This window comes from Cottoperca gobio, chromosome 23 (genome assembly GCF_900634415.1).
Source record: "Cottoperca gobio chromosome 23, fCotGob3.1, whole genome shotgun sequence".
In the NCBI taxonomy this organism is placed as follows: Eukaryota; Metazoa; Chordata; class Actinopteri; order Perciformes; family Bovichtidae; genus Cottoperca; species Cottoperca gobio.
Window position 1 is genome coordinate 6,996,016 of NC_041377.1, and position 18,364 is coordinate 7,014,379.

Below are 18,364 nucleotides of genomic sequence, written 5' to 3' on the forward strand. Positions count from 1 at the left end.
ACAACGCTGTCGGTTATTTTCCTGTGGATTCATCACTTTAAATGACACATTTAACATCACACTTTTATATTGTTAATACAGCAGTGCATATTTATTTACTATATTTTGTTAACAATACTTCATACTTCTACCTTTACTAAGTATTCATAAGTGCAGGACTTTTGCCTCTGATTGAACATTTTTACATTATGTTATTGTTACTTTACTCGTGCAAATAATCAGAATATTTATTTAACCACTGGTCAGAAGAGCGTTAGTGAGGTCGGCCATAATATTGGGTGATAATAAGCCTTTGCTCGCATTTGCCGTACTGGTTCATCCAATATGCTGCATGGGGTTGAGGTTAGGACTCTGTGCAAGCTAGTCAAGTTCTACCACAGCAAACTGGGAAAACTCTTTCTTTATAGAGCCAGCTTTGTGCTAGGGGGCATTGACATGTTGAAACAGGAAAGGATCTTTCCCTAACTGATGGAAGCACTTAGAATTTAATTTTATGCTGAAGCGTTAAGATTTCCCGTCATTGGAGTAGGCCAAAATTACACAGGGGAATCCACAAACCTTTGGTTGTGTATTGGGCCTTCCACATATCCCTTTTCATTTCCTTTGCCTGCTTATACATTTAACTGAAAGTTTGTGAGTTTGTGTAGCGTGTAGGTAGAAGGCCTATTGCTTTCTGTATTTTCAAAAACTGCACCTCTGTTTATCGCTGATACACAGTTCTCCTCAGATCCTCCATCTGCCCTGTTTGATTACACTCATCCTCCAGAGAGAGAGAGGAGAGAGAGAGAGAGAGAGAGAGAGAGAGAGAGAGAGAGAGAGAGAGAGAGAGAGAGAGAGGGTGCAGTGCCTTTGAGTCTCCTCCGCCATTTCATACAACAAAATAAGACGTCTCATCGCACAACGTTTCTCCACCAAACGAGCTGGGTGGGTTGGAAACTGAAAGAAAATTGCCTTTTGAATAATCCACTTCTTGATTTTTTTTCTTTTTTCATCCTGAAAGGTTTTCTGAAGGTTATTGTTGAGAATAATGCAGCTCCTGCCCCCCTGCAGATGACAATCATCTTTCCAATTTGTTTGAGATTAGGTCATATGGAAACAGCGCATCGTAAACACACAGGGTCGGCACGCCGGCGATGGAGGATGGGGAGGGTGGCACCGTTTCCCCCTGTTCTGGGTGCATCCAGCCTTGATTGCCATGACACTGGCAGTAGGAGAAACCAGGGCAACAAACAAACAGAAATCCACAGATCTCTGTTACTAACTGGGAGAAAGAGAGAAGTCGACCCCCCATCCTCCTCCCGAAGCAGCATGACCAGATTGGATGTTTGATTTGCGGCTGGATCAGTAAACACACTACGGCTTCGGCTGTTTCTTTTGATTCAACATAAATCATATCTGAACAAACAAACGAGTTCTCAGTGTTTGAGATACGGCAGTATTGACATCAGCGCTGCCATCTGAGAAGAACATTAATATTTCTCTTAGCACTACTAGAGGCCCACTTTTATCACTAAAACACTTAGAATAACATTGCAAAGCATGGCTTCTGTTGGTCAACTGTTGTGTGTTTTTGTGAGTGTGTGTGTGTGTGTGTGTGTGTGTGTGTGTGTACGTACATGTGTGGTGGATTGTAGTCATTTTCCTTGCATGGTTGAGCTGGTAGACTCAGGCCTAAATGGACATCTGGTAGAGGTTACCCTGCTACATCAAAAGAAAGATTTCTGAGAGCCAGGAAGCTGAAAGCCTGCAGAATCCTGCATCTCACGACCGTTAGCGACTTGCTATGCAGTCTGACTGCACTGTGGCTAATGACAGGCTGATTTTTCAGTGTTGAAAACTCTCCCTGATGGTTTCCCTGAATAGAGGATCAGTTGACTGGGTCAGATTTGTGCTGGAACATGTGTTTCAGATACAATCAATGGGGTGCTAATTGTGTGTCTCAGGGACATTGACATCTTTTGCAATCTAGAATGTCAATAATCAACCGGGTTAGCTGGTCACTCTGCATCAGATGCCTTTTTTCTTTTCGTTTTTTACTGAAGAAATAACACGGTACCAGAATGCTTAACAATATAGATTAGCCTGATAATTAGACAAAATAACATCCAATCTACTGCAAAAGCTTTGTGGAATATGTATTGTAAGGGATAAGACCCAATGAGGTGTCCATTATCAGGAATTAATGAGCGCCAGGCAGGCCATTAAATCCAGATTATGGACATCTCGAAAGGCATTATCCCGCTTATTACTATGGTCAATTGTAAATAAATAAAATAAGGCCATTCATAGACTGTATATATTCAAGCGTTTTGCATTAGAACACATTTTCACAAGCCATAACTCCATTTCCCTGGTAACACCTGGGGGTTTGACTATTACCTGGAACAATCAATATCATCCTATAACGGTTTTGGAAATGTTTTTCACTACTCAAATAAATAGGATGGACCTTGTGGGTGGATCATTTATGTGATACAAAGTATCAGTGAATTCAGGGGGCAGCGTACTTCTTGAGGTACATGTGCTATCCTGTGAGGTGTTCAGAGGATGAGGCACTGAAGGACTACACGTAGTGTTGTAATTAGATGTAATTAATTTCAAATGGAGGCTTTGACTGCCTTCCCATTGTTATGGTTACTCATTTTAGATACAGCCAGCGCTTTAATTTAGAACAGTGAAAAGACAGTTTCCCTGGAACTACTAAGTAGGTGTACGTACTTTATCAGGATTTAATGGACACCTTACAGCCAATGACAATTGAGTGTTCACCCAGACCATGTTTAGATTCAAACATTCAGTGACCATAGGAGGCTGTGTTCAATGTCCATTACAGCCTAATAGACTTTGTGTTTGACATAGTGAACAATATTTGATTTTGCTATTCTGCTCAGTCAGCTTAACAGCTGAATTTTGGACTAAAATCACTTAATTTAAGTGGAATTTCCTGCAATTAGTGGATTCAATCACACAGGCAACGTACATTCACCTTTTCAACTGTACTCTGCAATGTAGACGGTCCCGCATGGAGGAAGGAATCATATTAGCTGTACTGCACCATGGAATTGTTTAGAACCTTCTTAACTTGAGAACATTTAGTCAATAGCTACCTTCCTTCGCAAGAACGTGCAAATACATTTTGCTATACCACTTTCTGGTGTGACGTTGATGATGGAAGCGGATGAGAAAACGTTACTTGGCCCAGTGAATGGACAGTTTACATTTAATACACTCCCGGATGTAACTGTTGATGCTCCGTTCTGTGCGATTCCTGCAGTAAAGAATGTTCGAACCATCGGAGAAGTTCAAGCCTGAAATATCACCTCAACGCAAAGCACTTAGCAGCTAGCTCGGAGCTAGCTAGCACCACACTGATGCTAAGGTGAGCGACCTGTCTCGTCATCTCTCGATCAGGCGTTCAGACGCAGAATGAGTCGGTCTACCTGAGACACATTAACAACTCTATCACAAAATGTATTGCAATGGACTGCAGGTGGTAGAGGACAGAGGGTGAACGGAGGCTTTACAGATGGCGTCAAATGACACAACTTTTAAGCCGCCACAACATATTGTTTATTTTGCGATGAAAGATGTTATGCCAGATTTTGAATTGCACTTTATGTCAAACTGATCTGTGTTGTCTAAGATAATTGTGGCAAACAAGATATTGGAGAAATAGTATTGAAATAAAAGACATGTTGACCTTTAAGTTTATAATGCTACTCATTGAATATTTTGAATTGCTTCTCACAGCAAATATTGATATATGCGATTAATTTAGATTAATTAATCACAAAGCATGTAATTAATTAGATTAATTTTTTTTATCGCTTGACAGCCCTATCTTAAATATTGATCTACTGTTAGCACTAAACAAAGGGTCAGGGATCATCAACAACATTAGGGTTCATCCTCTGGGGTATTAACAATGTATACCCACACGCTGCTATCTCGTCATGACAACATTTAGATCACAAACAAGCTGGTGTTTCCCAAATGTTTATCCTATGGGGACCATGAACATCCTCAGCAAATTTCACATAAATTCATTAGTTTTGAGCATACCTTGGCATGGACCTTGACGAGTGTTGCTGGAATAGGAAGGGTCAAGGGACTACCAGATTTAATAGGACACATTCGGTGGGGACCACACATATCCCTATTAAATTCAGCTTGGAATCTCTCTACACCTCAGTGAGGGATGTTAAAGCAGCTGCTTTCCATCAACTGTCAAAGTCAAAACACCTGCTTTGACAGCCATGACTGAGGTGTAGCAGCAGCTGCATTCTTAACACCACAGCTGTTATCTCTAAGTATTGCTTATGAAATTAAAGAACATTGTATGGAACTAGTTTACTGCTCCTTTCCTCCCTCCCTCTATTGTGACTTCAATCGGGTTTAGGTGGGTGGGGTTTTCAAAATCAAAAAACAAGGCCCCAAAATGGTTTCGATTGGCCCTGAATAGTGCCACAGTGGGTCAACACAGATTACCAGCACAGATGAAACATCTACATAATTAGTGGTGAGATAGATATCTAACAACTTTGGTACAAACAATCATTATCCAGACAATTATATATTCATTTGATGTTTTTCTTTTTTTTGTAGAGAAAACGTCATCATTTCCTTCGGCTACCAGCCTCTGATTGGTGAATCAGTAATGGCAACCTCAGTGTAATGCATTGCTACTGATGGCTGACTAATCTTCCAAAGAGCTGTACTCAGTTGGGAAGTACACTCAAATCAGACCAAAAATACAAAAGTCCATTATCCCTGCAATAAAGAGCTAATGACCCAACAACTATATTTGCCAGGGCACCCATCTCTTTGAAAGGGCCAAAGGAGAAGGAGTCATTAAAGCAGCGTTATCTGGTCCAGATAGCATTGGCATGTCTGTAAAGATCATTATTTTTGCGCCTGGAGCCGTTTGAGAGCAGGGCTTACTGCACACCCAGAACTAACTCCAGGGTCAGTGTAACACAGGGATGAAGACGTTAACGATACGCAGCCTGGCAGCTAATGCTTTTTCTAAATGCTCTTAATGACTGCGAACCCTAATGTGGGAGAGTTTGGCATCTCTGTTTTTCTTTGTGCTTTCTCAGCTCACTGTAGCTGACAGGGACATGGTTGAGTTGTTGCTTTCTCATTTTCTTTACTTTTACCAGGGTTTCTTCTAATTTGATGTCTTTTTTCACTCTTTTCGGGTGGAGGGAGGTGAGTGCACATCTCACTGTAGGCCCCAGTGATCTGTGAGTGGCTGATATTGTAATAAAGACTTTAACTTTAAATAAGAAATAGCAGCAACTAGCGCCTCTTGGCTGTTAAAATCAGTCGTGACAGCGACGTTGGTATTGTTTTCAGCTGTTGAGTCTATGTGCGTCATCATGGCAAAAGTGTTCCTGGAGTCACCTACTGTAGCAGGAACTACCACAGACATCTTTTGAGTATTCTAGGTGTTTATATTTCTGTCTGTGGACAGATATTGTCACCGCAATAGCATCGTAACTGAGCAAGATGCATTTACAAAACTTTACAGATGTGTAGATGGGATCAAAATGATGTTTGAGTTTAAATATTAGTGTGGTCCCCTTCCTGATTTGGCGTCACAAAACTTTCCAGGTGTGTAGTTGATATTCCAATGAAGGCTGTGGTTCGAGCAAGGGCGCCAGAAGTATTGGGGTAGGAAGATGGTTAAGGACCTGTAGAGGCTAAGCCAACGCTTTAAGCCACTGGGGTTCCTGGGCTTTGTTGCTCTAGTTGACGCACTCGTTGTCGGGCCTGCTGAATAAAGATTGCAATTCAAACTCTTTTGATTGAACACTCAGTCCGTTTATTTCGTGTTGAATTAGCTTTCCCATCAGCAAACAAAACCTGACATTCAGACACACACTAACTTAACCTAAGGAGCAAACGCTACCTCAGCCAACTTGTGTATGTGTGTCCGGTATGTATGTGTGTGCATGTGTGGTCAAAAACTGTTTACCTTTGGGCGGAACACCACCGCCAACAAACATTGGTTCCTACTTATAGCAGGAGCGCTAATTGGCTCCTACAGGGCCATTAGCTCCCTCACTTTTACACCCCTGCTCCAATTTGGTGTTGCGGCTGGAGTGATCCCATTGCAAAATGGTCAGTGGACTAAGTTTAACTTTAGGAAAATGTACCTTTTTTAGGAAAATACATCATACTTTAGGTCATTTTAGGTCACAAAGTATTTCTTCATTCTAAAACTTCCATGAACCAGTCTTTGAGAACGTCTTCTTAAACATGTGTTTATATTATCTTTTTGTTTGTTGGTGGGATTATTTTAATTAGTCAATAACAATTTTTGCAGCCAAAAAGTATTCTTGAGGGAGAGCTAGAAGGTATCAGAAATGCTAATTTAAAATTTTTCACTTATCACATTTTTTATATTTCCTAATTAATAGTGCTTTAATATTTGTTTTTTTTTCTTGGTAATATGTTTTAGTTCTGCAATAATAAATCTGATCCAATTCCAGAAAAAAATGCATGCTAGCACGTTACTTCATATTAGTGCTTATACATTGCCATATGCTGACTTACTGTACAATAACTAATCATTTTCATTTGGGTTTTTCATTTATGTTACAGTGTTTTCCTGCCTCCCAGGAAGCCATTGTTTGCTATTTATTTCAATATGGTAGGTGCATCAACCTGTGTAATCAATCATAGAGAATTGAACCTGTGTAGAAACAAATGTTGGGGGTGTCAAGCAGCATTGACAAAAGCTGCTGATAGTCTAAACCTTTTGACCCAATGAATACTGCTATATCAGTGTGTAGCATTCAAGATAACAAATACATAAATCTAAGCCTATTCATTTTTATTGGTTTTTCGTTCTCACACAAGACCTGTTAACCTCTAGTGTATGAAAACATTGTGTCCTACCACAATGATCATAACGCCATCTGTTATATATAAATTGGTTGAAGTATTCTACAATAGCATTCTCCTAAGCAAACAAAATATTTGTAAAAAAGATTCATACAAAACACCACCTTCATTCATCTGCATACGTTGTAGTGGTGCAGACAGCACACCTTTGCATTGCATCATCCCCGTGACACCAGACAACACGGCGGTAATGATGCTTCGTTATCAGCAGCAGGATTCGGGGGTTAACATCTGACTCCAGAGCAGCTGAACCATAATAACACATGACACATGTCTGCCATTAGTGAGAATTCTCCCTATGGTTGCCACACTTTCTTTTAATTTGACTCGGCTGTAATCTCCATGTGTTTTCATCTAAAGAACTTTCAACAGCTTGAGCCTAATCAAAGAGTCTCTCTCTCTTCTTTGTGTCTCTGGATAAGGAAATTCAATTAGCTTAATTGGCCTAGATATTATGCTCTGTAATGTGATGTAAGCATCAGTGTCGACAAACTTCACAGGGCACTTTGGAAGCACCTCGCTAATTAGAGCAATAACTTTAATCCAAATGTTTTACTTCGACATTCCAGATGATTCTAAATTGAAATCCAGGTAATTAGTTGAAACAACCCACAATGAGATAGCTGGCGCCCCTTCTTGAAAGCAGCTGACGGCGGAGTATCATGGAAGCTTTGGTTTTTTCTCTTGTTCCATGTTTGACACATGTCAGCACCAAAATAGAAAATCCACTTTTTCCTCTGACAAGATGAAAGTCCATTGTGTTTTTAGAGCTGAACAAAGAATGGATTTGAAAAATGAATCTCATTAGAATGGGAAATGTTAAACAGTGCAACCAAGGCTCTTCTTTCAGAGGTTTTGTGAGCTTCCTATCATCGGGACAAAACTAAAAGAGGGCATTTTACAAGCAGCAGACACAACAAACTGAGAAAATGACTGCTCTTTAGATCAATCATATATCATAGGCTGCAACATGCTCTGCTGGTTAGGGTAATGGACAGGGAACAGGCTCTTTCTGGTGGCTGGTTTGCATCTAATGCTGTGCCCTTGAGCTAGATACTTAACCTTAGCTGTTTCAGCAAACACAGTGACTTCCAAATGAATATATAATGAAAGTCTAAACTTTCTTCAGAAATAAATCTGAGCCTAAGCCTGCCAACTATTAAAATAACAATGAAAGAAAAAAGACACCACACTCACTGGTAACACAATAAAACTGTATTACATTTGTGCTTAAAATTATTACAATTACAGTATTTACAAGCGTTGTCCTAAAAATAAACATCTCATGCTGGATGACACATAAAAAGAAATCATTGTACAATAGCAAGCAAAAATTAATATTTCTTTTATGTACACCCACAATTTACAAATTAAAGAATGTTTTTTTTTCCCAGCTAGAAATGTTGCCGAGCGCTGTTTGCACTCGTTCAGATGCTGATATTTAATATTGGAAGTAACTCCTCTGCAGCAGGGAGCCACCGTTACTGAGATGACCAGATCTGATGGTGTCTGACCTGCTGCAGAGTGCAGTTAACTGAACCCAAAGCTGTGTCGAAAATCACGCAGCCACCCTCAACATAAGCCAAACAGTGATTGAGAAATCATCGATTGGATTCAAGTATCAGCATGTCAAACAATGCTAAATTTTGGACAACAGGTGACGCACTGAATGCTTATCAAATAAATAGTGTACAAAAAGTAACCAACCCCCACCATCCCCGACCAATCCCTACACCCCTACAAACGCTACAACAACCTGCCTCCACAAGCATATTCCCACATTTCCATTTGACCAGTTTCGATAAATAGAAATACTGTCTCCAGCAAAAAATAGACAGCCTTCTTTCAGAACAGAGCCAGGCTGCCCAAATACGGCTAAAAGTAGCTCTGGCGGAATGCATTTCAGGAATGGAACCGTAATTTTGTTCACCCCATTAAAGATAGTCTCGCACAACCACGTGTTTGTCTACAGGCATTAAGTCTGGTCCATAAGGTTTAAAGCAGCTTCAATTGTTTTTTTGACCACTTGAGGGCAGAAGAACAAGCTGAAAGCATCTGAAAATGCTGTATTCCTTTCTAAAAGGTGTTGTCTAAACGTGTCTCGCGGCATCACGAGAGCAAGCGAGAATTGCGGGATAACGAGATCAGGCAAAAATCCATCTTGTCTAGTTCAAGTAATGCGTTTGTGTCAGAACCACAGTGGATCGGACCAAACAGTGTCTTGTGAGGCGCTACTGGCAACTACGGGCATGGTTTAGGTGGCAAAGAACGGTACTGCCGTTGATCTAATTGGTAAGTTAGGTGTTTGTGTCCATGCAATGAATGGAAATCTAATGTTCACTCAGCTTTTTGCTCTGTTTTGGTCTCCACCAACTGCTGAGAAAAATATCTGGCTCTTTAGTTGCTAAATGCTCCACTTCACCAACTAGTTGCGAACTTTGATTGCCGTTTGATGCTGAGCAGGCAAGAGGCTAAAAAGCTCAGAAGAGCTGAAAGCAATTTTTGTTAAAAATAAAAAGGTTTAGTGTCCTCAAATGCTTCTTACTTTGACCAGGAAAGTTCTTTTCATTGATATTCAGATGCAGTCGCATGTTTGTGACACTATGTGACACTCGTCTTCAAGGGTTAACTGTCTTTTAGTGACATAGTGGTCTCAAATATATTTATGTAGGGATTGTGTGGGAGATTCCATCCATCCAGAGAAACACTGATTATTATAACTCTGATTTTATGTCACGGAGCCAATGCAGCTGTGTGATTTGGAAGCATGTAAATACTCTTGTGATCAATTTTGGAATCTGGAATTTGGAGTTTTGACGGGACTATATGGACCAGACTGAGCCTCCCAAGACTGCATGACAGATACATTCCCAACATGCTCTCACACACACACACACACACACACACACACACACACACACACACACACACACGCACACACACACACACACAAAGAAACAAATTAGTCATCCGTGTTAATTTTGCCGCTCTTCCGTTTACATTCACTGTGTTTTAAATCTGATATCATACAGTAAAAAGGTCTTTATCTCAAAGTTACATTGATTGACAATACCTCAGTGTATTTTAGATTCAAGTAGAAGTTGTCTGTCAGATAAGATGACACAAGACTGCTTTTGGGTGGGTTAAAACATTTTTTTTTTTTTGCTTTCCAACAACCGGGATCAGCTGTTGGTTGCTCTGAGGCCGGTGTTTGTTGGCCAGGAAGAAAGGAGGCAGCATCCGTCACAAACAAAGAAATGGCCAAACTATTTTTTTCATACTTGTAGTTTGTTGTAGGCTTCCAGGGCCTTTCCCTGCCACATTGGCGTCTCTATGGCTATTCTGTACAGCAGAGTGTGTCCCCTCCCCTCTCAGGGAAGCTTGCTTAGTTATGTACATGTGGGGGACAGGAGCTGGACAGGAGGCAATAGTGCTTTTTGTTGTGTGATTGCAAGCTCTCCTTCAGTCTCTCTCTTTCTCCCACTCCTCTTCCTCCTTCTCCTCTTCCTTCTTGTTGGTCTACGAGGGTCAGCGGACCTGGGGAGCGTAGCCCTCCTTCATCAGCCCTTCCTCGTAGTCTGTCTGGCACAGGATCATGTTGTTCTTCAGGAAAAACTTGTCTCCCACACAAAACCTGCACCACACAAAGAGACAGAGGAGGGAGGGGTTTACATAAGCATCAAAGCAAGAATCTCATCATTAGCACTGAGCTGTAGGCTAGCAGGCCTAGCCAGCTGCAACGCTGCCGTGTGCAAGCAAGGTTCTCCTCTAGGAAACAGTCAACTCAATTACAAGGGGGGAAATGCAGGCTAGGTGGGGGGGCGTTGGTGGAATTATCTCTGTTTCAAGCTGGGGTTCCTTTTCACCTGCAGCTTTTACACAAACCCCCACCGACCTCGGCAGTGGCCCGTCCTGCTCCAGCCAGAGGGGGCCACAGTTACGCTTGACCTTTCAGCACAGTGCCAAGTGGAGATTATGTTGAACGCGTAAGAGCAGTAACTCTTCCTGTATTGTCCTGAGGGCTGCTTATCTCCCTCAATGTACAGGTTAGACAAGGTCGGCAAGCAGCGATGCCAATGTTTACCAGGGGGGAGGTGGAGCTGGGGTAAGGGAATGGGGACAGTGAACCTCGCATCCGTTTGACTTTCTTAGATGTTAAGACTGCAGAGTTCAGTGCTGGGAGCTGCACACAGCGCATGGAGCTCAGGTACCTGACAAGATCGGGCTGTTCAGAGCATTTATTCAGGGCTGCAGGGCAGATTGAGAGCCTGATTTGTTACATCCATTTGGGACCAATTAGCAGGATTCAAATACACCGTAGGTGTTGGCACAAAATACCAAAAAGTGTGAGAATGTTGTGTTCAGAGGAAAAGCTGACATTTATTTAGAAAAAAATATCACATAAAGCGTTATACTCTGATGTAGTTGTTTAAGTTCATGAACATTGCAGTGATGTACGACATGGGCATTAAAGTCTGTCAGTCACTTATACAGTACGTACACCAGGTGACTCCAAGCTGATTTTAGGGATATGATGCTGTCAATATTCCTGGCACTGTAGGAAATGAATCAAGGGCCCTTGTCGACTCCTTCTTGGAAGCTTGGTGCAAGAAAACTCCTTGCAGCATCCTATCAGGAGGTGCTTTTAAAGCTACGCCCAATAATGCACTGGCCACATACATAAGAGACTATAAAAGGCAGCCTTTGCACATAAAATCAGCTAGAGCTTTTTTAAAAGGTGAATATTATCAGTCATGGCTGACAAATAGAAATGCATGTGATTTCACAAAACAAATATTTTTACACTAATAAGAGAAAACAAGGGCAGCCATAAACATAAATCGGCCTACAAACAAGTGGCAGTAGGGCTGTAGCCAGAATTACAGCCAAATATTGGAGTTTGATAAAGAAAATGAAACGGCACCGACGTCATTAAACACTTACAGTGACGATATAAACACGCAATATCGTTGACAAAAAAAGACGAGAGTAAAATATATTTAAAAATAATAATAACTGTACCAAAAAAAGAAAAATTGTGTTAAAAAAGGAGGAGACAATATATATATAATAATATTCTGTTTAGACACAGCTGCACACAAGCACAGTCTGGAGAACTTGGAGTAACTTTCTTTCTTAAGTAAAATGAACAACAACATGGTTTGAAAAAAAGAAAGGTGATATTTTTACTGAAATGTTCAATATAATCTGAATGACTAACAAAGTCAACATTCACTGACCAAAGCGATACTAAAATAATTACTTCTTTGACTAAAACGCACAGATTTTTAGTCAACTAAAACTGGAAAATCAGGATGAGGTTGACTGCATATGACAACTGACAAGGATATTTGACACAGGACTAAAACTAAATGAAAAAAGAAAAATAGCTGACAAAAGGAACACTATTTCCCTGAGATGGCTTTGACTGGAGACTGGAGGAGCAGTTGCTTTTTGTCTACACAATGATGAATTATGAAATTGGATTTCGAAGCATGTGGCTTTCTTCCCTGAACTGTAGATGATCCCATAAAACAGCAACTCAAGATTAGCTATTTTTGTCAGGAGAAAGAAAAGTTTAGCCTGCAATACAGTCGTTTCCTTTCATATCGATTGTGGTTAATGCCAGGATGCTCTCACACCTTTATTAACAAACTAAACACAGACGACTATTATCCATTCACCTGGGCTGTTTGACAAAGTGATTAACCAGAGGCAGAGGTGTGTTTCATGTAATGGTGTCATTCACTCTAATAAAAATGTCCTGTTAAAATGACACATTCTCTCCCAGAATCTATTAGTGTCTGTCTTTACTGACCCACTCCCACTTTAGCTTTATCTCCCTTTTTTTTTTAGATTTTCTTATACACCCTCTCCCCACTAGCAGTACTGCCTCTCTCCCTCTCCGTCATCCTCTTCCTCCTCCCCCTCCTCGCAGCTCTTATCCCTGCCCTCCACTTATTTCACACGGCCAAATTGTTTCTGCTCGGTGAAATGTCAACAGCATATGTGACATCTGTGCACCAATTATGATGAGGATATTACACTGTGCCTATCGCAGGCGTGTCTAATAAAGGACCTTGTGTTGCCCTAGTATTTCCACTTTCTTTAAAAACAATTCCAGGGCAGATCTTCTATACAGCTCTCTATTAGAGACTGCTGATATATTAGTTTGCTGCTACTGGAATTTCAGTAAGAAATTGGATTACTAGCCAATTTGTGTTGCTCACTGCTGATATAATAAATGAAATGACTTTACTGTATTAGCTTCAACAGTATTCGCCTATAAAATCTGCAATCTGATTCATCCTGATTTGAGGAGCTGATCACCCACATTACACTTTAGCACACTTTCAATAGCATGGCAGTTCAAAAGCCGTTCCACACTGACATCAACACAAATGTTAAAAAACCCCACAAGAAATAATTGTAAATATTCAGACAAAAAGGTAAGCAAATCATCAGACAAACTTTACCCAGTAATTGTTGTGGTCTTATAATCTTGCTTCGTATCTGTATATGTATATTATATTTTTATAAAAGTACATGAAACGACATCATTCTAGTGAGAAATAAATAAATAATCCAGACTACATCTGCTCATGAAGACTGTGGGATGCTGTTTTAAGCCAATAGTGATGCTTCTAACCTTACTAAACAGGACTTTTGACATGTTTACACACAGTTACTCTTCCACTATATTGAGAAACAGATGCGTCACAATGAGCTACAGAATGCTCTACGGAGGCTGTCAACGTCGCTGGTTTTGGACGAGACCCGCATATGTGTGTGGCCCGACCTGCCGGCTGGCCTTGAAGGCACTTTAATAATGTTTTTCCATTTTGACGTGGATTATTTTTAAAATAGTGCCTGTATGAGGAAAAACACAGCCGGAAAATCTGAAACTGCTGTTGAATTAGGATGAGATCTGGTGGGTCAAGACCATGACATATGGTTCACTTCATTTTCACACTCATCAAACCATTCAGTGAGCCCCTGAACTCTGTTTGGAAGCATCAGCTTTGATTATTTTGTATTCATTTACTCAGGTTCAGGTTTTTCCTTTATTTTGTCACCCATATGTACCTCACACAACGTTTCTGTGTGAGCAGCCCATATGAGCTAGCTATAGCTCAACCTTCATTAAAGCTCTCCCTTAACACCACATCTGGTAGTATCTATATAGTTGTGCCATCATATCATGGTTTCCAACTTCAGTCAGCTTCTGCTGGTGCCGTCTTCCTCTCTCCCTGTACTCCCTTCACTTTTCTCCCTCTGTCTTCCTTCCTTTACTTAGAGGTGACTGTGACTAATGAGTCTTTAGAGACCTCTTGTTGTAGGAGGAAGAGAAAGAATGGCTTCCACAGGCACACACTTAAAAGATGTATTGCGATGCCAGCAATTTGCCTCGGAGGCCTGTGTTAACTAGAGTGTTCACTTCAACTCAAATGAAGAAACAGGGAGATTGTCAAAGAGAGAAAATAGTCTCAACTGCACCAAATCTAATTACTGTTGAGATGCATACAGGTTCAGAAACACTTGGCCCTGTGACACTGATGCTTAATTGTAACAGCATGTTGTAAATCTTCTCTGGCAGATTGCTGTTGGGCAATCAGACAGCAGCACAAGGACACACTGAAGATGAGTTTTTCTTTGGGGAGTGTAATGTAGAGAACATAATTTCACATATGGAAAGGAGGAGATTGACATTTATTTATTTCTTTTGTCTCCCATCTTTGGTGCTAAACATCCACTGCTGTTGTGTTTTAAAACGCTCTGGCATTTTATTCATTCAGTCTCCTTCTATAATGCTCAGCACTCACATGCGTCAGGTTTCTGTACTGTACCACCAACAAATCAATTGTTAATCAAACATTGTGGCCACAAATGGTGGAAGCCATCATTATAGCTGTGTTTCACTATCCAATTTAATATGACCCTACCCTGCCAGAGTATAAAGTCCAACACAGAAATGCAACACAGTCAGCCAGAGACAGCCTTTGGAATAGGCAGCCCCTTAAATGGGACTGACGTGAACTTACTAGCCGACCCATTTTGACGAGTTCAGTCTAAAAATGCTGACCTTGAAGGATGTTGTCTCTGATGGTACACAGCTAGGATTGTTAGAATGCTGAAAATGTATGAACTGGTTATTGGTTGAAACAATATCTTATCATCTCCATGAGCAGATATAAACTGACATTTATTTGTATAAAATGTGTCATTTTCCCTTTAAATTGTGCAGGATTACGCAGTTAAATTGTGTTCTCTAGTAGGCTGGCTGCACAGGCTCTGAGTTCTCCACACCAATCATACACAAAGTGACAACTGTGTCCCTTATTGGCTATTAGGCTTCTGTCTAACAAGTCTAACTCATGACATACAAGGCACCAGTGGCTAAGCTTAGCTGTGCTGAACCCAATTGGTGTCAGTCTCTCCTTCCAAAGCTCGAGTATGGAGCATCCTCCCTTATCAGCACTGACCTTCCCCTGCACTGTCACCCATCCTGCTCTCCTTTGCTCCCCTCTACTCTAACCTTCCTTCAGCCTCCCTAGACTGTGGCCTCCAGCTCATCAGGGGGAAATTGGGCCAGCACTGGCTAGATGATGAGGCTGGACGACAGCCCCATCGATTAGCTGTCCCCCAGGGCTGATCTGTGGCTAACTGCTTGCTGGATGGAGTCTCATATCTCTGTCCTTATTCCCAACACCCCCACCCTCACTAACACCTCCTCTCTTCTTAGAACCAGCCCCCTTTGCCTCTAAGACCACGATGGTGCTTCCTCTCCCCGGCTCAGGTAGGAAAAATAACAGGTCTGGCTGGTGGGAAGGTCACGACTGCAGATTTATGTCCAGTTTAACAGAGTAAGGCCACGTTGGGTGCAGACATGAGCAATCAGAGCCAATGTAGGATCCTATATTTTCACTGATAGACCAGGGACAGGAGCTATTCACTCCCCTCAGCTTGATACCATTTCAAAGTCATGCACAGAGTGAAGAAAGGGGGAGATGGGGGGCGCTTTTGCTCTCTGGCAGATACACAAGTAAGATAACTGGTGAGGCTTTTCCATTTATCTTATTCCTGAAGCAGGTTCAGCTCTCAATGCTTTTTTCATGGCAAGCAAGAGATTGCTGACAATTTGGTGGTGATGATGACAAAGAAGAGGGGAGCAGTTGCAGGTCATGATTGCAGTGACATGTCCACTCAGCTAACGGGCCAGTCTTTCTATCTCTGCCCTGCACTAACTGGCCTATAACTTAAGCAAGGCCCTTAATAGCCGAGCATGGCAATGACTATTAGAGTCCTGCAGTGAGTCCCTGATGAAATCAGAATAATCACTGGCTTCGAGTTCCCCGTCCTTGCTCTGTGGGATACAGTAGGGTGGATGTACCCACAAAGCAACGGCGTGGATAAATGCATGAGTGAGTATGTTTGTGTGTGGCGGGGGCGGCTGTATGTTCATACTTGATTGGAGCAATTCAACCTTCAAACGGCAACATGGGCTGCGGCTGACCTGCAGGAGTGAGGGATAATTACAATGTGTGACCCCTGCTGACCTTGTGATCGCCTGCTCTGTTTATCAGATTTCACATTTTCTGATGATGTTTTGCAGAGAAATCTCTTGGCCATTTGTGAGATGGATTAGATTGCTTTATTGAAGGGCCCATGGGGGGGGGGGGGGGGGGGGGGGGTCGATGGAGGCTTTCATGTTTGTTTGAGGCTGGAAAACGAGAGGGGACAGAGCTGGTGTAGATGAACAAGGCAGCAGATCGGTATGCCAGACAAAGACCAGAAGCCCATTTCCAGGCAACAAGATGCTGAGAAACTATTCGGGAAATCTTAAGTGAGATCTCCTGATAGATCTCAGACTGAGGCTGGGAACATTTGTAAAAGGTCATTCTATTAATCTGGATGTAAATGTTAAAAAAAACTCACTCAGACTTGATTAATTTAGTAATGTTGTGGTCATCACTGAAAATGCAATAAACCTGCTCTGAATCCCAAATCTTAAAAGACAGACATCAATTAATTCAAAATGTTAGATTTATGACTACAGAGATAAATATTGCAGTGGCATATAACTCCAAAACACTTCCTCACAGAACAATAGCTTGCTAGTAGGCTGTAGACTGTAGTCTGTTTGCAGACAGAGGGTAATAATTTGTGCATCAGAGCTTAATTTCAAAATTTAAATACCCATCCAAATAATGTTTTCTTTAGGATGTGAACTCATGAACTCATGGCAAACAGATCGATCCTATCGAAAGTATTTCTCCCCCCGACAGGGGTACCAATGTAAAGAAACAAAATGGAAAACAAAAAGCTGAGCTGAGGAACAGCTTCAATTAAAGTTGGTGCCACACCATAAATCTTGGCCGGGCCTTGGAGAAATTGTGATGGGCATCTGAACGGTGCTTTCAAGGCCACAGTGGACCATGTGAAACACACTGACGTCGATTTTATTCAACAGTTCATCAACTGGCCTAATGTAAAAAGAAAGATTTGCTCGCGCTTTAATGGGTTTTAATGTGGGAGAGCAGAGTTGGCCTGCCTGGGCCCGGCTGATGAAGATTAGCTGACTTCTTCCATTAGGAGAGGCTGTCTGGTGCAGCCGGCTGAAGTGGCAAGACAATAACCGAGTGCTAATTGTGCGTAACCAGGTCCTTTGCCTTTAGCATGCACAATGTGTCTGGTTTGTGTGTTAGTGTGTGTGTGTGTGTGTGTGTGTGTGTGTGTGTGTGGTTGCATGCAGGTGCCTGTGTCAATGTGTCTGCAAAAAAGCCAAGTTTGGGTAAAGGGGTGAGAGAAACATAGGAACCTGGCAAGAACATAACCTTCAGGACGTTTCCCAGAGGTTTGCTGTTTGATGGCGTTTCTTGTAACCTTCAAAAAACCTTTGATAACATTCTGGTTTGTTCATTAGCTCCAAAAATGTTCCCAAACGGCGTTCCATCATAGTAACAAGGGAACGTGGATCCTTTGAGATTCCCATAACTATGCAAAGGAATGTTTTACATGTGTCAAGAAAACTTTCTGGGGCCCAGGATGTGCAGGGCTACAGGCTTTAGCATGTTTTCAACAAAGAGTTTGTGGGGTCTTCTAGTAGCGTCTGAAACATCCTTTCCGAGAGCGTGTCAGGAGATTAGCTCTATGTTATACAACCTATTCTGTTATTTTTCATGTGCACAACTACTTGCATTATCCATGAATGTCCCAAAATTGGCTCTGTCATCTCCATTTGTGCAGTTTTTCCATAATAAGGCTACAGGTACATGCAAAGATATTCCAGATTCTTGGAGGGAGACTAGGAGGCAGTGGGATGCAGCCAGTATGAAGGCAGGCTTTTGGCCTTTGAGTTGTGGAATGGTATAGACATTGTTGCCTTTAGACATGGTTGTCATGAAGTGTCATACGTACTAGTTAATTTGAAGGACACACTGGATACCGCTAC

The 18,364-nt window shown here is 41.6% G+C and overlaps 1 protein-coding gene across 5 annotated transcripts in view; it reads right to left on the reverse strand.

The window, feature by feature from the left end:
* Positions 1-9,984: 9,984 nt before the first annotated feature.
* Positions 9,985-18,364, reverse strand: part of lmo3 (LIM domain only 3) — a 42,404-nt gene continuing 34,024 nt past the window's right edge. For all 5 annotated transcript variants that reach the window (XM_029462177.1, XM_029462174.1, XM_029462176.1 and 2 more), the window contains one exon: positions 9,985-10,546. In XM_029462177.1, coding sequence (XP_029318037.1) covers positions 10,441-10,546 — 106 coding nt within the window. In that variant the 3' untranslated portion in view covers positions 9,985-10,440. The remainder of the gene's footprint in view (positions 10,547-18,364) is intronic.